The following is a 23,247-nucleotide window of genomic DNA, read 5'->3' as shown; positions in this document are numbered from 1 at the left end:
CGAACGCTACACGCTCATCTGGCAGAACAAATATGACACCAAAAATGCAAAATAATCAATATTTGTAGGGTTTTTTTATGAAAAATGCAATAAGAATGCAGTTTACATAGTTTTGAATGCACCCAAAAACATTAAAAGTAAGGTTTTCTTAGGATTTTTTATGATGTTCTGGCTTACAACGATTTTCGGCTTACGACGTGTCTCAAGAACGGAACCCCCGTCGTAACCCGGGGACTGCCTGTATTGGCATTTGAATGAGAAAACATACTGTAAGCTCTGCCTAATGACTTTTTGTAGCCATTATTATTATTAATAGGTGTTAGTTTTTCCAGACCTCTGAGTCTCAAGTAGACTCTTCTCGGGCTGGTTCTCAGGGATCAATCCTGAGAAAAAAAAAAAAAAAAATTAGACTTTATTTGAGAAACCCGTCTTATTTAAAAAATTTATGATTTTATTAATTGAAAAATCCCTGCTTTCCGCAAGAATATTTTTCATTTCCGAACTCCGCAGATAAATAGATCTTTGCTGGGTCCAATTTGGGCACTCAACAAGCAAATGCTGTACTGTCATGGGTGTTTGACATCTGTTACATTTCACTGGGTCAGCATGTGGTGTTGACATCAAGTGACCATGTGAGAATCTTGTGTGTCCTATACGTAGCCTTGCTAGGATCACCTCTTTTGCTCTTTCCTCCTGTGAGGATGTCCTCCATGCATAGACTTCAGTTTTTATATTTTTAAGTTTATTTGTTGTTGGCACAGAGGCCCATTCTTCTTTCCAATCCTGGTAAATTAATGTTTTAACTGATTTTACCCAGTCTGACACTGGGGCATATGAAATTGTTGGAGGGATAGTGCAGGCTAATTTGGCAGCAGAGTCTGCATATTCATTTCCTTTTATTCCCACGTGTGCTGGAATCCAACATATTTCCATTGATATTCCTGATTATTAGGAGTTGATGAATTTTTATTTGAATTTCCTGTACTATTTGGTTTCCTGGTTTATACTGTCTTATTGCATCTATAGCGCTACGTGAGTCACTGAAAATAACAGAGACACTTGCTTTTGCCTCAGATATCATATCTAGAGCCATCTGTATGGCTGTGACTTCAGCAGTAAATACTGATGATATTGAAGGTAGGCTTTTTTTACTTAACATATTTTTCGATATGCAGATGCTCCTACTCCAACATTATTTTTGGAGCCGTCTGTATATATCATAAATTTGTCGCCTTTTCTTCTAATGTGCTCCAAAGCATGTTGGCGGTACATTTCCGTACTTGTCATTTGTTTTTTGAGTAGGTAAGACAGGGAGGTACATATCTTTACTCTATTTAAAATCCATGGTGGTGGCAATTCCATTGGTGGGTGAAAAATTGGATTCATATTATGTATGTTCATTATGTATCTAGCTCTTTTTGGGAAAGAGCTAGTACTATTAACTGCTGTTACTTGATTACAGTTTTGGAAGCAGTAAGTTGCAGGAGACGATCCTGCTTGCATTGAAGACCTCTTTGTATTGTTTTTAAATTACGGTGATGTTTTAAGGGCAAAACACCTGCCTCCACCAAAAGTGAGTTTGTTGGGGACGATCGGAAAGCTCCTGTGCACAATCGCACGCCTTCATGGTGCACTGCATCGAGAGATTTTAATGCAGATTCTGAGGCGGATGAATATATTGGACAGCAGTAATCTATTATGGATAAGACTGTTGCCTTATATATCATTAATAAAATGTCTCGCTTTGCTCCCCAATTAGTGTGTGATAACTTTTTTAATATGGCAAGGGCTTTGATGCCCTTGGCTTTAATGTATTTGATGTGCTCTTTCCAATTTAAATGTTGATCAAATATTACTCCTAGATACTTGATTTTTGTACAAAATTGTATTTCAGTGCTATAAAGATGCAGTTTGATTGTTTGGTTCTTCATCCACCTTTTGTCTTTGTAGAAGACGATTGCTTTTGTTTTATCAGTTGAAAATTTAAATCCAACTGAATTTGCCCAACTACATATATTTGAAATGGCAGTACTGAGAACTCTCTGAGCATGTCTCAGATTACTACTCGTATAGTAAATGACAAAGTCATCAACATATAAACTGTTTTTTACACCACTTGGTAAATTTATAGTAATGTCATTGATTGCTAAAGCAAACAATGTACAGCTCAAGACACTACCTTGAGGGATTCCTTCTTCCAGTTTTATAGGTTACTGAGTAGGAATTTTCTACTCTTACTTGAAAAGTTCTGTTTGTTAAGAAGTTCTTAATAAATATTGGTAAGTGGCCTCTTAGTCCCTTGGAGTGGAGTTTTTGCATGATGTTATGTTTCCATGTTGTATCGTATGCTTTTTCTATATCAAAAAATATAGCTACTGTTAATTTCTTTTGTTCAAAGCCTTTTTTGATATGATCTTCTAAATGTGTTAAGGGATCTAGGGTTGATCTGCCAGCTATTGAACCAGATTGTGTTGGTGTTAAAATGGATTCTTTGGTTATTACATACGTTAATCGTGCATTAACCATTTTTTCTAAGATTTTGCATAGGCAACTTGTTAGAGATATCGGTCTATAATTGGATGGATTACTTGCATCCTTTCCTGGTTTGTTTATTGGAATAATTATGGCATGTTTCCATTTATCAGGAAAGACACGTTTTAGCCAGATACTATTGTAAAATTTAATAAATATGATTAGCTATAGGAGCTAATTTTTCTATCATTTCAAATGATATTTTATCATATCCTGGTGCAGAGGGATGACAAGAGTTGATGGCATTATCTAGTTCATCCATGTTAAAAATATAGTTATATTCCAGGTCTTCAAGTGTTTCAAAATTGAGTATTATATTTTCTTTTTGTTTTCTGATACTTTGAAAATGTGTATCTAGGCTGGAGTAAGCACTGATGTTTTCAAAATGTTTCCCAATTATGTTTGATATTTCATAAGTATCATGGTATATTTTTCCATTTAAATGTATTGCACTTCTTGGAGGTCTTATATGTTTTCCATTGATTTTCCTTATCTTTTGCCAGACATCCCTTGTGGATGTGTTTGAAGATATGTTTGAGACATATTCCTTCCATGATGCGATTTTTTCAGCTATTACCGTTTACTAAATTTGGCTGTATATTTGTTATATAGTGGTTTAATGTGGTTAATTGTTATGTTTGTTATAACTATTTTGTTTAATATGTTTATACTATAGGGCATTTTGTTGAGTGATTTAAGGCGAGTTTTGAGTCTGTTTAGATTGCGACTCAATATATGTTTTATTTTACTTAATGTTGTTAATGTTGGATTCCACCATGGGACAGGGGATTTTGTGGAATGTGTTTTGGTTTTTGGAATACTTTTATCTGCAGCATTTATTATGAAGTTTGAGAAGGATTCACATGTAGTATTGTGATCTTCATTATGTGGGAATGGTGGTATGTTTCGTGTGTATAGGAAATATTTATCCCAGTTAGCTTTTTGGATATTATATCTTGTAGGTGGCAATATTTTGACATTACTTAAGTAGTTCAGAATGATTGGGAAATGGTCACTTGTGTATGAATCGTCTAGGACGTTCCATTCAAATTTCTCCGCTACATCATTTGAACATAATGAAATGTCAATTGAAGAAAAGGTTAGGTGTGTATTTGAAAATATGTTGGACTTTGCTTTCATTGAGACAATACAGATTGTGTTTCATTATAGTATTCTCTATGTTGATTCCGGATGTGTCAGTGGGGTTATCAATATCCCATAATGGATTATGTGCATTAAAATCTCCTACTATAAGTAGTGGTTCCTGTATACTTTTGCTAATAAGTTCAGAAAAATCACTGAAATTTGCATTGAAATTTGGTTGGTTATATAAATTACAAAATAGTAATTTTACTTTTATCAGGCATATACAGTTTAATTGATGTTATTTGATATGGCATAGATGGTATGTCAACATGGTTTCATATGTAATGCTATTATGAACGTATATGGCTGTGCCTAATTTTCCACCGTCAGTTGGTGAATAACAGGCAATTTTATAGTGTTGGATATATGTAGGGTTACTTCCTATATGTTGTAGACATATGCACATTGGGTTGTGGTCTCGTATGATTCTTTGTAATTCACCCAGACGTAGTCGGGTTAAGAGACCATTTATATTCCATTGAATGATTTTATATTCCATTATTGGGAGGAATTGGTGTTAAATTCTGTAAATTGATTGCTGATTTTACTTTATCTCGTAGTTTATATGCATTTGAATTTATTTGTGGTTTTTTAATCGTTGTATTTGTATGTTTGGTTATTAGATTCTGGCAGTTGTTTGTTTTTCATAGTTGAATATTAATAAGTCTATTTTTGATTTTATAATTTCCTTTTTGTATTTTAAGGATTCAGAACATAATTCGTTCTCATGTTGGTGTGTTAAAGGGCACCTCCTTAATTTGGTAAAATTGTCAATACAATTTCGTACTGTGTCCTCTGTCTTGGTAGTTAGTTGGTTATATGTACTTACAAAGCATTCATTACAACCACAAGATGAAGCATGTTTGGTAATGTTAATTATTGGTTCAGAAGTTTTTGGTCTAGCTTTAGAAATTTCTGGTTTTGTAATTCTATTGTTCCTTTTCTGTAGTGATAAGGACTGTTGGTTTGAGGGGTTATTTGTTTTGTTGTTGTTAATGGGATATTTCGGTCTTGTGGATGGTTGGGGGGTGATAGTTATATTTTGGTTTGGTTTAATGGTATGATTTTCATTAGTATTATTTGATGGAAATTGTAAAGAGTGATCTTTACTGTCCAGATGTTGGCTGTTAGATTGAGGGTAATTGTGTATTTCCACTTGTGATGAGGTTAGTTTAATATCTTTTTTAAAATGTTCTCCTGGTGTAGTTGGAGTCTCTCTGGATTGATTGTAATTTTCAATATTTACTTTTTTTCCCTTAGGTGGGGTTCTTTCTAGAATTCTTTTCTTTTTGCCAGTTCGATTATCATCATTATTTAATTCTTCTTCTATTGGAAGTTCTTTTCCATGGATAACTGAATCATCTATGTTGGTGGTGGTATTGGTTGTTGTAATATCACTTTTATTTTGGGTTTCAGTATTATTGGTATGAAATCCAGTTTCCATGTTTATACTATCTTGTTTGTCATTGTGCTGTTTGATGTCTTGATTTTTAGTCACATTTGAAAAGGTGGGGGTTTTGGATGGATTGTTAACGCCTCTTACTTTTAGCTCAAGTCTGGCTTCCATGACTGACATTCCTGTCCTATTTATTAACAACTGAAGTTCTGTGTTATATTGGTAAAATGAACACTCCTTAGATTTTGCGTGATGGGCTAGTCCACAATTAATACATTTTGATTGTTTACAGTTCCAATTAGTGGTATGGTCATCTGATGCACAGACTGCACATATAGCTTTATTACGGCATCTTTTGTATGTGTGTCCATACCTTGAGCACTGTGTACATTGTAATGGTTTAGGAACAAAAGGACGAACTTCTCTATTTTGTCCAAGAATTTTTATTTTAAATGGTAAGTCTTGGCCTGTAAATTTTATTTTGGCAATGTTGATATTTTTACTTTTATCTTTCCTACTTGAAATAGAGTATATTTCTAAATCGTGGATATTGTTATATCTCAATTTTAGGGAGTCTAGCAATAGTTGTTTTGAAGGAAGCTCCTGCTCGCTATTGGGTAGGATGACTGTACCCTGTACATAATTCAATGTTTCATGGCTTGTAATTATTACCTTTATATTCTTTATTTCTGTTATACTTAAAAAGGCAGTGGACTGCTTTTTATTGGTTACTTGGATAAGCCATTCATTGTCCTTGATGTGTCTGCATTCCATGTCTTGTGTTGGATATATGTTAAGTAATTTGTTTTCTAGCATCGCTGCTGAGATTTTGTTGTCAGCTTTGAGGACTAGAAATCTTGACCAATTATCTGGTCCAAAGAGGTCATCAAAATGTACCAATGTGGGATTAAGTCGGTAATTTTTGTTTCTTTTTGGTCCTTGTTTTTATGTATGTTGCTTGTCTATTATGATTTTTATATTTTTCTGTATTGCTGAGAGGATTATTTGTCTCTAATTCAGAATTATTGTTCATTATATATGGTTCCATTGTTACGATATTGGAGTTTACCAATTTATTTTTGTTTGTTTCTTTTGTATTTATGCACTCTATTTGGTTTTCTGGCTCTGCTGCTTTACTTGGAACAGGGTGTTCCTTTGTATCTTTTATAGTACTTTCACTACTTGTGGCAGTACCTAGGAAATTCGGGAGTGACGTGCCAATGGTCATCAACTGTGCCGTAGTTTTTCCATCATGGGGCCCAGGGGTACTCAAATCATTTATTTCACAGTTCATAAATTTTGAGTTTTTACACAAAAAAAAAAAAAAAAATTCTTGAAAAGATATCATTGGCCCTTCGCGAAGTTAAATTTTCTGCCAAAGGCACAAGTGAGAAAGGACTCCCAAATGTCCGCATCCCTACCCTACCCCAAAAGGGGATGGCATAACATGATTAGTATGGCCCAAGTGTAAGCAGAACCCGCTTGCTAGGACTAAGAGTATTATGTTAATACAATTATCCCCATCCTAATCACATTATGGGCAAACTGGATAGAATGCCGAGAGTTCTATTCCTAGAACCAGGCCCCCCCTGGAATCCGTGGTCCAGCTCCACAGAATAGTTCCGCCTGAAAAACAGGTCCGAACATTGTCGGGTAGATGATGGATCTACCACAGTTCTCACTATTTAGCTTCGGATTTAACTCCACGTTAAGCCATGATATGTTTTCTCATTTATTTGCTTTCAAAAATTTTGGCAAAAAATGGAAAGGTCCACATAAGTTTACTCGAAAATATATAATGTCATATGGGACTCTTGGGTTCGAACCTGGGAAGAGATTCCTGAGGAGAGCCCCCTCACCACGTCAAGGTGGTCCCAAAATGAGGGGGTTTTGTAGCCAAAAGGAGATTATGTTCATGGACACTTCTTTCTTGCTTTCTTGTTCCGGCCTGTGCTAACAAATGTCCTCAACACTCAAGTCTGAGATGATGAGTCCTTTTCAAATAGCTGATGATGAGTCCTTTTCAAATAGCTACACAGTTGTCTGACATGGAATAAGAGTAATTCGTCTGGGTTGTTACCAACAAATCTCCAAGGGAGGGGATTGAGAAAGACTTGAATCTGTCATTATGAACCTAGGGATTCTGTGTATTGGTTATGAATTCCAGGACACATTCGAACGCTACAGACCCCAACATCTCATACGTCCAATGTTAAAAGAGAGACCAGGAAGTTCACCAACTCTCTTCGATGAAAGAAAACTGTTTTGAAAGTTAAATTTCTGTCTGTTGATCCTATATGGGTTCATATAGAGCTCAAGTGAGACTGCTAAGTACCAGAGTAAAGTCCCATTTAGGAGGTTTAAGATCTCTTGCAGACCAGGACAGTTTGAAACTTCTGAGAAGCATAAAAGACTTCCAATGAAGATGAAAGGTCTAAAATCCTTTAAACACAAAACCAATCCTAGAGCAGCTCTATAACCCTTGATGGCTGAAACAGAGTAGCTTCTTCCTATGGAAAAAAATGAGTAAGTCCACTAATTGTTGAACAGAAGCTCTGACTGGAGAGAAAGGCTGTAGATGATCTTCTGAGATAGCCTGACATCTCTGTACTACTTGCTTTGCAAGAAAAGACCCATGTTCTCAAGAGACACTGGATAGTGTCCAGCCATGAAGAGATAGGGACCCCTACCGATTGGTGAAACCTCTCGATGTGCAATTGGCAAAGGTTGTGCCATGGGGGAATCTCCCTCTGAGCCTCAGCCAATAATGCAGAGATCGGGAAACCATTCGGCCAGTAATACAAAGAGATCGGGAAACCATTCAGCCAGTAATACAGAGATCGGGAAACCATTCTACATGTGACGACTCAGTCCCCAGAACTTGAACCCAACAACTCAGCTTGTCCGCCACAATGTTTTCTTACCTGGAATGTATCTATCTGAAAGATCCACAAGGTGAGAGGCTGCCCACTGGTGCAATTGTACTGTCAATTCGTGGAGCTGACATGACAAGTAAATGTTCCTTATTTTTTCACTTTAACCTTAGATCTTTTTATATGATTTGTCATTTCAATTTTAATGACTTCCTTTAGAGTTTTAGTGTACCTGATCACAGAAAAGCAGCTTTCTTAAGCAAGTCATAAAAAAAAAATTACAAGGGTATGCCAGATTATATCTTATTCTTCATTATAAATATTCTTCAAGGATTAGATCAATTACCTATATCACAGTGTTCGTCTGAATTCGATTGCAAAACACAACTATGTAGACCAAATAGTGTTACTACACCTGCTCACTACAATAATTGTCAGAGCTCAAAATTAAAGATGAAAGCTCAAAATTAAAGATGAAGTCTGTAATAATGGAGCTTGGAAATACACCTACCTTCCTGCAAAGCACAGTTAACATGATCATGTACCAACGAACAGTGAAATAGCACCACAACCACAAAAATGGCAAAAACTGACTGACATAAATAAGTTTCTCTGAAATAAAACTATAAAATCCAAACTCTTACCTGTGAAGAAATAGGAAGCAGTTTTGGTAAGGCATACTCCCAACTGGTGGAATTGTTAAAAGAGTTCCTAATGGAAATTAGTGGCCTTCAGTGTCTTGGCGAGACTATAGCAACTGATGACTCATTGTATCAAGATATGTGAGAAACAGTTTTCCTTGTGAATCCCTTTCCCTAGTTCGGATGAAGTACAGTATACCATTATCTGGCATTCTGTAAATGTTTTATATTACTGGTGACAACTATGAAACCTGGATTTTACTCAACCTTTTTATAGTTCAGTCACATAAGGTACAGTATAATGATCTTGCTTTACCAGAGAAGGATTAAACCTCGGTTTGTCTAAAATTTCTTTCAGCATATGGAGGCAAATTTTATATGCAACTGTCTTATCATCTTATCATTAATGCTTTTACTTCAGATTTCCATTTCACTAGGTCACAAATGGAACGAGTTTCCCAATTTTCGTCTGTCATGTGCAGTTCCTTTTGAAAATATCTAGTTTAGATTTTCATTTATGCACCTCTTCCGAAAGTTCCTACTACTTTTTGTAAATTTTCATCCACCTCTTTCCACATCAACTACTATTCTATCTTTTCCTCCTCCTCTGTCATCACATGCACAATCTGTCTCAATGCTTCTTGCTGTTCTTGCTGCTGGACACCTATAAGGTATTCAGTGGATGAGACAGCTTTTACCAGATTATTCCACCTGGGTCTATGGCTATTTCATACTTAATGAATCTGAGTATGAATTTATGGACATATTTTCTGTTGAGAAGGATGTGGCCCTAGCCATAGTAGCCCGTTCAGTAATGTGGATTCCTTATTGTCACTATGGAATGGTGGTCTTTTAGAATCTCAATTGCTGTTGCCAAAAGATATGCTGGAGGTAGCTGATGACAGATACAAACAATAGGCTAGCTCAGCACAAAGTAAGTATGTACATCTGCTGTGAGTCTCAACCTAATATTGGGAGGCAGACCCAATGGCCTACACAGATGATGATGTGAGACCTGCTCCTGCACCTAAACCTGCTCAACTGATCTCTTCAACGAAGAAGCCTGCACAATATGGCCCCTTCAGAGCAGGGCTACAAGAGGGAGGGAAATAGGGGCAGAGGTAGAAGTACGAGATGATAGAGTGTGTGCTTCTCCCGGCTCATTGCCCCCAGTGGGTGATGCCTGGCAAGCCAATGGGCTATGTGGCTGAGCTATGGAGCAGTGCCCTGGATAGCAGATGTCCTTTAGGTAGGTTATCTACTCCCATTCGACTTCACTCTGTCTCTTTTAGAGCGTCCTATCCTGCACTTGTCTTACGATCTAGAACTAGAACTCTTTGTCACAAGCACACAAATCACTCACACTAAACACAGAAGACAACATGGGCAAACAGGAACCAGCTTTAGGGAGGAGAAAGAATAAGATGTCAAAAGCAATAAGAAAAGCGAGACATCATAAGGCCCAATTTGGGTCGGCAGCTGTTCCACCTAACTCTTGACAGAGGAAAGATGCTACCAGTTCCTTGCATATACAATTCTATTGAATTTTTTACGAGTTTCTAGCTGACACTAGATGTTTTTTTGCTATCAAAGGCAGGGTCCAAAATATAAAAGAAATGTTCTACAACCTGCCCTTTTAATACTACAACAAAGTGCTTCACCTCCTTGTCTTCCCCATTTACTAATCTTATAAGTTTTGGAAATTTAAATCTCTTTCTCCATTTATATTCTGCAAAGACAAACATCTCTTGTGATAAATTCTTATGCTCAGTACACACTAATGTACCACAGCTTCTTTCTTCTATTTCTTTTCATGCTAACAAAGGTCCTGATCTTTAGCTGTTAAATGGTGAACCTGATCGACTTGAGTTTTGCATCACTAGTGCTTATTTTAGAGACCAAATGCAAATAGGATCTGCAAATGTGTGTGCCTGATTTGCAAGTCTGAGGTGGATGGAATTTTCCATGTACATCTTACTCTCTGAGACTTATATGTTTTAGTTACTAAATATACGGATGTCTTCATTCATCCTTCTGAAACTTTTCTTGCAACTCTTCATCTTCCATGTCCTTTCTTGACTGAACTGAAAGTTTACTTACCGATTAACATTAAGCAATACAAGCAACCATATCTCTTTCTCTTGGCTATCATAAAATATCCTTATAAATTTTCTGATACAAACAGATTTTTGTCTATGATTCCTATAGCTAGGAGAGATCCATTCTTGTTTTAAGCTGCCTTATAATCTCATTTGACTCACTGAAAATCAGTAATCCTTGGATTGCATTCTCCAGACCTGTGTTTATTTCTACTGCCAAGTTTTGGAAACCTCTGTTAACTACTACTTCATAAACCATGAGTAATATTTGGTAATTTATCCAACAACGTCAACCATAAAATACAAGTTTCAAGAAAATCAAAATATGCATCAACTCATAAAAATTGTATTTTTCAAGTAAGTACAGCTTTTAAATAATATGAAATAAAAACTTTCACATCTAACCAGTACCATTATCACTTCTTCTTTTTCTTTTTATCTTTCGAATTCAACGTGGCTGGATCGATGCCTTGCGCTAATGCGAGCTGATTCTTGAGGTCAAGAAGCTTAGCAACTTCAGCTGCTATTGCTTCTTTTGAGGTTCCTTCTTTTCCTTTAAGTTCTCGTACATGGTTGCCCTGCAATATAATGAAACGATGTGAATAGTGTGTCTAAAATCAGCTCAGAAAGGCATATTTTTCTAGTGTTTTAATTTTGCTTCAGATGGCCTTTTCATCTCATAGAGCTTCAATGTTCACTTATAAATTTTATGTAATCATCCACTTCATGGATACTAGGACTCACCCATTCTAATAACTGAACAACTGTTTATCATGCACAAATCAGTAATGAATTATGGTGCAAAATATGGGAATATAAACAAGGCACACCTTCACTATCCACCCTGAACCCCAAAACACAGAATATAAATTGCAAAGAAAATATGGTCTAATAGAGTTAAAAAATGAGACTTTAAAACTTACCTGCTCTGTGACTAAAGCTTGCAGACGATCAACTTCTGCTGGGTTAGATGCAGCCGGTGCCTCAGGTTTGCTAGAAGGAGCTGGTGCACTGGACTCTTTCTTCCCTGTGTTTCCACCTTTTTTCTTCTTGTCCTTACCAGACGAAGCTGGTTCTTCTCCCTTCATTGCTGCCAGCTCCTCTTTCAACTTGAGGAGCATAGCTACTGCAGCAGCAATGGCATCTTTACCAGCTGTGCCACTGGTTTTCAGTTCACGCACTTTGTTGCCCTAGGGATGGATGTTAACGTAGTTTATTATGTACAAATATATAACCATAAAATAAGGATCTGAAAACATGAATTCTTGTACAAAAAATTCTACTATTTTCTTTCCTTCCTTATGACAAACTAGGAGGGAAAAGCTTATCCAATTAATTTACAGAATTTTCATTCATTTATGCTTTGTTCAGATACTGCACATAAAAATTTGAAAGGGGATAGAAAATTTACACAAAGATTTCAACTTATACAAATATTGATCAACTTCAGAACCTAAATTCTCATATGTACTTTTACTGCAAAGTTTTGCAGAAAATCTTACACAAGATTCCATTCTTAAATCTAAGTGCAAAAATACCATTCAACTTTCAGCTACAAATATAATTTCCAGAAAAAGAAAGTAAATACAGAGTTCCCCTCGTATTCGCGGCGGATGCCTACCAGACCCCACCCCAAAAGAATAGCTAAAACCTGCGAATAGTTGAAACCGAACCCATGCTTAAAACTGCCTATTTTGTTAGGTAAAAAACTCAAGAAAAAACCACTAAAAATACTTACACCTGGTTTTTTTAATAGTTTTATAACAAAGTGCATTTTAAGATGAATTTGTGGATATTTCTTATAGAAAAATTTGTGGATATTTCTCATAGAAAAATACCGCGAATACACAAATTTCAAGCGAATAATGGGGGTATATGTTCCAGAGGGAAATCCGCGAATACTTGCGTCTGCGAATCTGGAGACCACGAATACGAGGGGTTCACTGTACTGAAGTTTTTTTTACATCCAAGCCATTTACTGTTACCAATAACAACCACACTAGGGAAAACATCTGGAACAAAAAAGTAAACCTTAAAATGAAGGTTCGGTTTATCATCCCTACCTGTTCAGCAACGCGAGCTTCCATTTTAGCCACCTCTGCTGGATCAGCTACTTTTTTTTCTGGAGACTGACCTCTGAACTCTTCAAATAGTTTCTTGATGGTGTCATCATCAAGCTGTGTGATGAGTGGCTTTGGTTCTTGAATAGCATGACCAGCAGGTAAAAAACATGAGAAGGCTGATGGAAGGCTGTTCAGTACTGAGGGATTATTGAGATATGACTTGATCTTCTTCGAGGTATCTGGCATGTATGGTTCCAAAATTATACTGACAAGAGCTGCAATATTAGCTGCTATGGCAATGACAGTAGCACCTCGCTTTTTATCCTCCTCTGTCCGGTCTGGTTTAATGAGTTTATATGGTTCATTTTCCTGGATATACTGATTACCAATCTTTGTGATGGCGAGAATACTCCTCAAGCCATCACGCTGACGATTAGCACACATTGCAGAATAGTACTGCTCTAATTCAATATTTATCGCAGCCATAATTTGATAGTCCGACTCTGTTGGATGGGCTTCTGGTATAGCTCTGTTGAAGAACTTGAACACAAAGGACAGAGACCGATGAACAAAATTCCCCAAGTTATTCAACAGCTCACTGTTGTTTTTTAACTGGAAATCAACCCATGAAAAGGTTGTATCTTGTGACTCAGGCCTTACGAAAAGTAAGTAGAACCTAAAAATATCACTTGGAATGCCTGTGTTGATAGCTTGATCACCAAACACACCAAATCCTCTACTCTTGGAGAATTTCCCGTCTTCATAATTGAGGAATTCTGTGGCGAGAATGTTGGACACCATTGTCCAATTCTGTTTTGTACCAATCAACACAGAAGGAAATACAACACCATGGAAAGGAACATTGTCTTTGGCCATGAACTCATAATATTTCACTTGACTTGGATTCTTCCACCATTTCTCCCATTCACTGGTGTAATTTGCAGTGATACTCACATATCCAATAGGGGCATCAAACCATACATAGAAGACCTTGTCCTTAAAACCATCTAATGGAACTGGTGTTCCCCATTTCAAATCTCTGGTGATACAACGTGACTTCAGTCCATCCCTGCACCAGCTCTCACAAATAACTTTTGCATTGTTACTCCAGTTCTTTGATGACATACCAAGCCAAGGCGAATAACCTTTTTCAATCTTTGGTAAATCCAAGAAGAGATGATTTGATGACTTTACACTTGGTGGACTAGAACATAACTTACACCTGGGCTTTATGAGTTCCACGGCATTGATGAGTTTCCCACAACTATCGCACTGGTCACCTCGTGCATCCTCATAGCCACAGCCTATGTGGGGGCAAGTGCCTTCCACAAATCTGTCTGCAAGAAATCTGTTACATTTTCCACAATGAAGCTGCTCCACAGAATCTTGGCTTATCATGCCATTCCTCTGAAGATCCCAAAATATATCTTGGGTTATCTTGGTCTGGAGGTCAGTGGTAGTTCGGCCAAAATAGTCAAACTGAATGTTAAACCATTTATACACCTCAGAGTGAACTGTAAAATATTTATCACAAATTTGCTTAGGTGTTAAACCTTCAGCAATTGCTTTTGTTTCAGTAGCAGTGCCATACTCATCAGTGCCACAGATATAGAGAACATTGTCTCCTCTCAAACGACAGAATCTAGCAAAGCAGTCACCAGAGAGCACACAACCAATAATATTCCCAAGGTGTGGAACATTATTGACATATGGTAACGAAGCAGTTATAAGTATATTGGTTTCTCCATCAACAGGCAAAACTGGTACTTTCTTAACTGAAGCACTAGTTCCTCTAGGTGGGTTCTGCCATGATGTTTTAGCTGCTGAGATCTGCTCTGAAGATATAGCAACACGCTTTGCCTGGAAAGAATTCCTTCAGGTAGAAATTAAGTATGTCTCACAAAAAACTTAAAAGCTAATTTCAAAAGGACAAATCTTAATAGTAAAATGCCCATGCATAAGCAGTATGGTACACTTATACATGATTTAAATTTCAGAAATCTCTTTTAAGGAAAACATAATATTTTCATATAGCAGAATGTTGGTACATATTTCTAAACAACTCAAATTTTATTTAACTATAAACATTTGTTGATCCTGCCATATCAATGGAACGAAATTTTCCCCTCACACTTTTCACATCATGTAATAATTAAACAATACATGGCCATATACTTCTTATTACACTAGTTCTCAAAATTATTCAACTAACTACTATAGACTGGATAATATAAAATCCACTCAGCAAACATAGTACAAAATAACATAAAGCAAGATCAATTTAATCATTATAACCTACACCTTGAAACAGTTTCTTGACATATTATCTGGGAGACACTAATTAAAATATGGTAACTTTTCAGTACTGCAATTAAGACCACAAAGTTACCTGGTCAGCAGGAGTTTCAGGAGCTCCCGTTTTACTAGGGGATGACGGTTCTCCTTTGAGAAGATTCAAGGTACAGTTTGATGGACTTGGTGGAGTAGGTAACTGCAAAACCCATGGTTTTAAAGTAAATTCACCACTGCCATACCACAGGTGCACACTTTTCTGAAAGAAAATGATAACAGCAGCTTAGGTCTGATGGCTCGAATGCAACAAAATTCAACCTATGTCTCAAATACCTAATTATCCACAACCAGTCCAGAACTCAAATTCAATTGAAAATGATAGAGTTGTTTAAAACTCCCTATGTCTAGCTAAGACCTGCATTACCTCTCTCAAAGCTACTTGGCATAGGTATTAAACATTAAAACCTGTCTTCCATGACATCCAGGAGTTGTGTTATGCAACAGAAATCCAGATTTGCAAACAAATCTCTAAGAGGTTTGTAATTTGCATGCTCTTAGTACGCCAAAGGTTGGGAGACCCCTACTACCATAAAGTGTCACATTTTGGATTATGCTACAGGAAAGCACTTATCCTCTTTAACTCCAAGAAAGTTTACGTTGTGGGGAATGCCATGACAGACAAGATAGAATGAGTAGGGTAACAATGACTGTAAAACACAACTACAGTATTGAAATCTGTCAGGCTGACAGATCACAAAAGATGATAGTACACATGCTCTTTATTTCCCTTACAGTGTATAGCATAATAAACACTGTCATAATCTTACTTGAGTGACCTTTTCAAACAGCATTAATCTTTGGCTTATTATGCCACATTCTCACATGACCTTAAAATCTTAAAATAGTATATTTTAACCTGCTCCTTTGAGTCTTCGTATAACAGTATATGATGTACATTTACACATTTTTCAAAACCAGAAAGGCAGCCATACCTTCCACTCTCTGGTCTAGACTTATAGGCCAATGTTATTTGCTTATGTATCCATTTTTTCTCCATTAGATTTTGAAAGAATTCATTTACTTTATTGGTAATCTTGGGTTCTACCCTAGTCTGGAACAATAGTTGAAAAATCTATTGCAAAAGGTAAAAGGCCAACAGCCATCATACAATTCCTTAAGGATTTAAGCCTATAAATGCATATTTTGTCCTAAAAGGTGTAAATAACTCCACTGAACATGTGCCACAAGATTTGAAAATGATATTGTAATGATACAATTAAGTTTGTTCATACTTACCTGGCAGATATATATAATTAATTACCCACCCACCTCCCCTCAGGAGACAGTGGAAATAAAAATTATGAATAGAAAATGGGAATGGTTCCTGATACCCGCCTCCCAGCGGCGGGAATGGGTACTAACCACCTGACTCCCACTACGTGTGTTGTAAGTTTTAAATTCTGTCGGTCGTCGGAATTATCAGCTATATATATATCTGCCAGGTAAGTATGAACAAACTTAATTGTATCATTACAATATCATTTTGTTCATGCAACTTACCTGTCAGATATATATATAGCTGAATCCCACCTTTGGTGGTGGGAGAGACAGAATAGAGGATTTAGGAAACACATATATGCAGATATTTGATATCTTGGTTCCTTACCTGTTAGCATAGCTGGCTTCGTGATTACTGCCACGTAAGTCTGCTTGTGCTACTAGAGTTGCCAGCAAGGTAGAGACCTATGTAGCTGGTGCACTCCAGATGATCTGTCAACAGGGGCGAGACCACGACGTGACTAGACCATGAACCATACTAATGAGGGCAACGAGACAAAAATACAACCACCTGGCTTAGTTTACCAAAGGTATCCCACTTAACTAAGCTAATGGAAGGGAGACCCGCCCCAGGCGGTCACCCCACAACCATAAAACACAAGTTAAAAACCCCCCAAATCCCTAAAGGATAGGATGAGTGTTACCTCCTGCCCCCAAAACAGTGTCTGCAGCAATGTATGGTCCGAGGGAGAAGCAATTTTCGTATGTCACTTTCACCTCCCGCAGGTAGTGTGAAGCGAACACCGAATTGCTTCTCCAAAATGTGGCATTCAAAATATCTTTGAGTGCCATATTTTTGTGAAAAGCTACCGAAGTAGCAATAGCTCTCACCTCGTGAGCTTTCACTTTCAGAAGCTTCAAATCACTATCACTGCACTTATCATGAGCTTCTTTAATCGTACTTCTTATGAAGAACGCCAGTGCGTTCTTCGACATAGGAAGATCAGGCTTCCTCACTGAACACCACAAATTGTCAGACGAACCTCTGCAAGCTTTAGTTCTCTGCAGATAGAACTTTAGAGCCCTGACAGGACACAGGAATCTCTCACGTTCATTTCCCACTATTTCTGACAACCCTTTGATTTCAAAGGTCCTCGGCCACGGGTTGGAAGGATTCTTGTTCTTTGCTAAGAACGCAGGACTTAAAGAACAAATCGCATTATTGTCCGAAAACCCAATCTGCTTGCTAATGGCCTGGATTTTGCTAACCCTCTTCGCCGTCGCCAGAGCGGTTAGGAAGATCGTTTTCTTCGTCAGATTCCTCAGAGAAACTGAATGAAGCGGTTCGAAGTGACTTGACATCAAGAACTTGAGCACCACATCCAAGTTCCACGAGGGTACTTTAGGCTGTATGACCTTCTTAGTCTCGAAAGATCTAATGAGATCACGAAGGTCTTTATTATTAGTCAAATCGAGTCCTCTGTGCCTGAAGACTACAGAAAGCACGCTCCTGTAGCCTTTAATAGTTGGAACAGCTAACTTCACTTCCTCTCTCAGATAAAGAAGGAAGTCAGCTATCTGGCTCACAGAGGTTGTGGTGGAGGAAATGCCCTTCTTCCTGCACCAGGATCTGAAGACAGCCCACTTCGATTGGTACAGAGCAATTGAGGAGGGCCTCCTTGCGGTGACAATCGCCTTCGCCACAGGTCTTGAAAAACCCCTCGCTCTGGCCAACTTCTTGATAGTCTGAACGCAGTCAGACTCAGAGCGGGGAGGTTTTTGTGGTACCTCTCGAAGTGGGGCTGTCTGAGTAGATCTTTCCTTAAGGGCAGAGTCCTCAGAAAGTCTACCAAGAAGGACATCACCTCTGTGAACCAGTCGGCTGCTGGCCAGAAGGGGGCGATGAGTGTCATCCTCGCTCCTTCCGATGCCGCGAACTTCCTCACCACTTCCCCGAGGATCTTGAGCGGGGGAAAAGCGTATAGGTCTAGACCCGACCAACTCCAAAGTAGGGCGTCTACTGCGACTGCTCCCGGGTCCCGAACTGGGGAGCAATACAGCTGAAGTCTTTTCGTCCTGGAAGTTGCGAAGACATCCACCTGTGGACAACCCCACAGGTTCCACAGCGACTGGCAAACCTCCTGGTGAAGGGTCCACTCTGTCGGCAGAAGCTGTCCTCGTCGACTGAGAAGGTCCGCTCGAACATTCTGTACTCCCGACACGAACCTTGTCAGGATAGTGACGTCTTGCGCTTTCGCCCATAACAGGAGTTCCTTTGCGATGGCAAACAGAGAAGGCGAGTGAGTTCCTCCTTGATTTCTTAGGTATGCCAGTGCTGTGGTGTTGTCCGAGTTGATCTGAATGACTTTGCCGGAGATTTCCTCCTGGAAGAACCTGAGCGCCAGGTAAATCGCTGATAGCTCTTTCAGATTGATGTGCCAGGACACCTGCCTGACACTTCTTTCCCTCCTAGTGTTGCTCCCCAACCCGTGGACGACGCGTCGGAAAACACTAGGTCGGGGTTCTGAAGTTTGAGAGAGAGCCCTTCTGCGAGCTTCCGTGGATCTGACCACCAACTTAGGTGATCCTTCACCTCTCTCGTTAAACACAAGATCGCCTCCAGATCTTGTTTGTTCTTCCAATTGTTGGCTAGGAAGAATTGAAGAGGTCTGAGGTGCAACCTTCCCAGAGAAACAAACTTCTCCAGTGAGGAATGGTCCCCAGCAGACTCATCCATTCCCTCACCGAGCATGTTTCCTTCCCCAGAAAGGTCGCCACTTTTTCCAAGCATTGAAGTTGTCGCCCCTGGGACGGAAAAGCCCGAAAAGCCACTGAGTCCATCTGAATCCCCAGATAGACTAAGGATTGAGGAGTCAAATGTGACTTTTCGAGGTTTACCAGAAGCCCCAGGGACTTCGCTAACGACATGGTCGTGTGCAGGTCCTCCAGACACCGGTCTCGCGATGAAGCTTGAATAAGCCAGTCGTCTAGGTAGAGAGAGATCCTTATATTCTCCAGATGAAGCAGCCTTGCCACGTTCTTCATCAGAATGGTGAAAACCATCGGCGCTGTGGTCAGACCGAAGCAAAGTGCCCTGAATTGAAATACCTTCCCCTTCAGGACAAATCGCAAGTATTTCCTTGATTGGGGATGGATGGGGACGTGAAAATACGCGTCTTGGAGGTCTAGAGAGACCATCCAATCCCCCGGTCTTAAAACTGACAGCACAGATTGAGGTGTCTCCATCTTGAATTTTTTCTTTGTGACGAAGAGGTTTAGGCTGCTGACATCGAGGACGGGTCGCCACCCCCCCGACTGTTTCGGCACTAGGAACAGACGGTTGTAAAAGCCTGGAGATTCCAGGTCGAAGACCTGTTCCACCGCTTGCTTCTTGATCATTTGTTCTAGCAGATCGAAAAGCACTTTCTGTTTCTCTCCTCGATACGAGGGAGACAAATCCTTTGGTGTTGAGGATAGCGGGGGTGACTTCAAGAACGGAATCCTGTATCCCTTCCTCACAATATCTAGCGACCAAGGGTCGGCATCTCTCTCTTCCCAGGCTTTCGCGAACAAAAGAAGCCTGGCTCCTACCGGCGTCTGAAGGACTTCCAAATCACTTCCTACTCTTTGAAGGAGCAGGGGTTTTCCCTCTGGAAGAGTCTCTTCCTCGAGAGGCTGTTTTCGAGGAAGATCCAGCACGAAAGGGCTTCGGTTTCTTGGTAAAAGAAACGCCAGAAGAAGAAGCAGCTGCTGGTCTTCTAGAAGACTAAGCCAGAAGATCTTGCGTTGCCTTTTCCTGAAGGCTCGATGCTATGTCCTTAACCATAGTCTGGGGGAAGAGATGGTCTGAAAACGGAGCGAAGAGCAAGTCCGCCTTTTGCGCTGGAGAGACGGATTTGGCTGTGAAGTTACAGAAGAGTGCTCTCTTCTTGAGAATCCCCGAGCTAAAGTGAGTAGCCAACTCCTCAGAACCATCCCTGACGGCCTTGTCCATACAAGACAGTACACTGGACAGCTCCCCCAGACTAATGGTATCAGAACTCCTTGACCTGGCATCCAAAACTCCAAGACACCAGTCGAGAAAGTTGAAGACCTCTAGAGTCCTGAAGAGGCCTTTTAGATGGAAGTCGAACTCGTTATGAGTCCAAGTGACTTTTGATGAAGACAGAAGGGCTCTTCTGGAAGCGTCCACGATGCTCCCGAAATCACCCTGAGCAGAGGCTGGTAGTTTAACGCCTACGTCCTCTCCCGTCTCGTACCACATGCCCCCTTTACCGCAGAGTCTTGATGGCGGCAAAGCAAAAGAGGACTTGCCTGACGCTTTCCTCTTCTCCATCCAATCGTGGATTTTCCGGAACACTTGCTTCGTGGAAAGCGACTTCTTCATTTTAACGAACCCCGATGCCTTCGATGCTTTAAAAGAAGAAAATTGAGAAGGGGGAGTACGAGGGGCTTCCGGTTGGAAAGTTTCTCCAAACTCCGACTATAGAAGACGCGTCAAAACTTTGTAGTCCGATGAGACAGGAGCTGGCTGCTGCTCTTCCTCTGCTTCGACTAAATCATCGCTAACTCCTTCCTCAGAAACTGGAGAAGTTGGAGGTAATCCTGAAGAAATATGACGAACAGGTAGGGTTCCCTCTTCCACCTGAACTTGCGTTGGTGAGGAACTGGCGTCCACTAGCGCGCGCTTGGCGTCCGAATTCACACGTTTGGCGCCGACAGGTGCACGCTCGGTATCTACTAATGCACGCCTGGCGCCCACTGGCGCACACCGAGCGTCCACTAGTGCACGCTTGGCGTCCACTGGCGCGCGCCGAGCGGCCGCCAACGCGCGCCCGTCGTCCACTGGTGCACGTTTATCAACAACAGGTGCGCGTTTGGCGGCAACGGAAGCGCGCTCCACTTGCACAGAAGCGCGCTCAGCGTCCACAGCTCGCTTACGAACATTCGAAAACGTGCGAGCGGGTGAAATCTCATCCTGAGAGCGAGAAACAAACTTCTCACCTCCTCTAGAGAGCTGCTGGGGAGCAGAACGAACTCTAGAGGGAGACTCGAACGAAGAGAGAGGCGAGCGAGGAGAAAGAGAAGGTCTTGACTTCTTCACAGGAAGCTTCTCGTCCTTCCTACGACGACGCGGAAGAGACTCTCTAGAAGCAAGAGCGTCCTGAAGTAGTTGCTGCAGTGACTGAAGCATCCTCTTGGTTGGCGAATCTTCCTGCTCTGGGGGACGCCTCCCTCCTCCTCCCAGGCACGGCCTCCTCCCGAGCTCTAGAGCGACTGTATCGCTCGCACGAATTACCCGAATCCAGGTCCGAAGACTCTCTACGCCTTTTCTGCGGCGGAAAAGCAGCGAACGCACTGTCAGGAGAAGATCGCAGTTCCGGAGAACTTGGACGTGAAGCGTCACCAACACGCGCCGTCCTTTTCAGCGGACGGGAAGCACCGTGAGAACTCCACCCTTTACGTGGGGATGAAGCCTCCGATGACGAAAAACACTCCTTGAGGAGACGTGCACGCGCACGCTCCCTGGCAGTCTGGGGATTTTCATCAGTAACTGCCGAAGGCACGCCAGATCGGTGGGGGTTCCTTGTAACCCTCCTTAGGCTTTCGACATGCTCCCTCCCCGGGTCCTGGGAGTCAAGCAGAGGTCCAGGCCTAGAGGCGAAACGAGGCCGATCTGACGCACCCTCCACTACACAAGGGGTATCACTGCACTTCTGCACATCACTTTTGCTCTCAAGAGCCAACACTTTCGATTCTAAATTTCGAATCGACTCCAAAATTAAGGACAAAGTATTACTCTCTACTGACACTGTTTCAGGGCCCGGAGGCAACACTACAGGGTTAGGAGAATTAACAGAAGGAGGGTTAACAGGAGAAACATTAATTTCTTGCACACCTGAAACACTCCTGGAGGAAGACCTCCTTAACCTATCCTTTTCTAGTTTCCTAAGATAGGTCTCATACGCCTTCCACTCAGAATCTGTTAATCTTTCGCACTCCTTGCAACGGCTTTCATACACACATTCATGCTCCCTGCAACCCTTACATACCGTATGTGGGTCTACTGAAGCTTTCAGTAGCCTACCTCTACAATCAGTCCTAGAGCAAAATCTAGCGCTAGCTGTACTAGACCCTGACATATTATCCAAGAGAAATCCAAACCAAAATCAAATCAATCCACTAATAACGTGTGCCTAGCCACCGATCCAAGTCCATTAATCCAAAAAAGAACCAAAAGGGATACTCAAGTAGCCAAAAGTTTCCAAATCCAGACGGAGGTGCTGTAAACAGATGTTCACAACACCGGCGACAGAAAAATTATGAATAGAAAATGGGAATGGTTCCTGATACCCGCCTCCCAGCGGCGGGAATGGGTACTAACCACCTGACTCCCACTACGTGTGTCGTAAGTTTTAAATTCTGTCGGTCGTCGGAATTATCAGCTATATATATATCTGACAGGTAAGTTGCATGAACAAAATAGTACATTATTATGCTGGGAAACTTGAATCAACCATCAACACAAATTGCTGTAAACTCTCTACCTTAAAATGCTCCACTTCTTGTAGAGTATTCAGGAAGGCCACCAACAAGGGAAATTCTTCAAGGAGACTACGACTTGATGCTTCCCATAACAATGGTAACAGTGAAGAGAACAAAACAATCGAAGCTCCATTGCCTTGCTGAAAAATATAAGTAAAATCCAAATCTCTTCCTCACAACAATTAAAAAAGGCAGTTGCCACACAAGCCATAGGTACCAGTAATGCATTTGTGAAATTGTAGGAAATACAATCACTATAAAATTTTAAAACCATGAAAGTACACTACTGTAACAAGAAAATTACTTTTGCTTCATCTGCTTTTTAGTGATTAGCTCTTTATCAACTATTGAAAACTTAAAATTACTAATAACTATGGTATC

At 40.2% G+C, this 23,247-nt stretch overlaps 1 protein-coding gene across 1 annotated transcript in view; it reads right to left on the bottom strand.

The window, feature by feature from the left end:
* Positions 1-11,017: 11,017 nt before the first annotated feature.
* The window catches only part of LOC135217243 (methionine--tRNA ligase, cytoplasmic-like), a 34,628-nt gene continuing 22,398 nt past the window's right edge, over positions 11,018-23,247 (bottom strand). Inside the window, exons 4-8 of the mRNA XM_064252968.1 lie at positions 22,869-23,006; positions 15,140-15,301; positions 12,751-14,610; positions 11,611-11,877; positions 11,018-11,265 (exon numbers count right to left, since the gene is read on the bottom strand). Coding sequence (XP_064109038.1) covers positions 11,104-11,265; positions 11,611-11,877; positions 12,751-14,610; positions 15,140-15,301; positions 22,869-23,006 — 2,589 coding nt within the window. The 3' untranslated portion in view covers positions 11,018-11,103. The remainder of the gene's footprint in view (positions 11,266-11,610; positions 11,878-12,750; positions 14,611-15,139; positions 15,302-22,868; positions 23,007-23,247) is intronic.

The sequence above is a fragment of the Macrobrachium nipponense genome, chromosome 7 (genome assembly GCF_015104395.2).
Source record: "Macrobrachium nipponense isolate FS-2020 chromosome 7, ASM1510439v2, whole genome shotgun sequence".
Taxonomy (NCBI): domain Eukaryota; kingdom Metazoa; phylum Arthropoda; class Malacostraca; order Decapoda; family Palaemonidae; genus Macrobrachium; species Macrobrachium nipponense.
The sequence above is the reverse complement of the archived record's forward strand: the minus strand, read 5'-3'. Positions and strand labels throughout refer to the sequence as shown.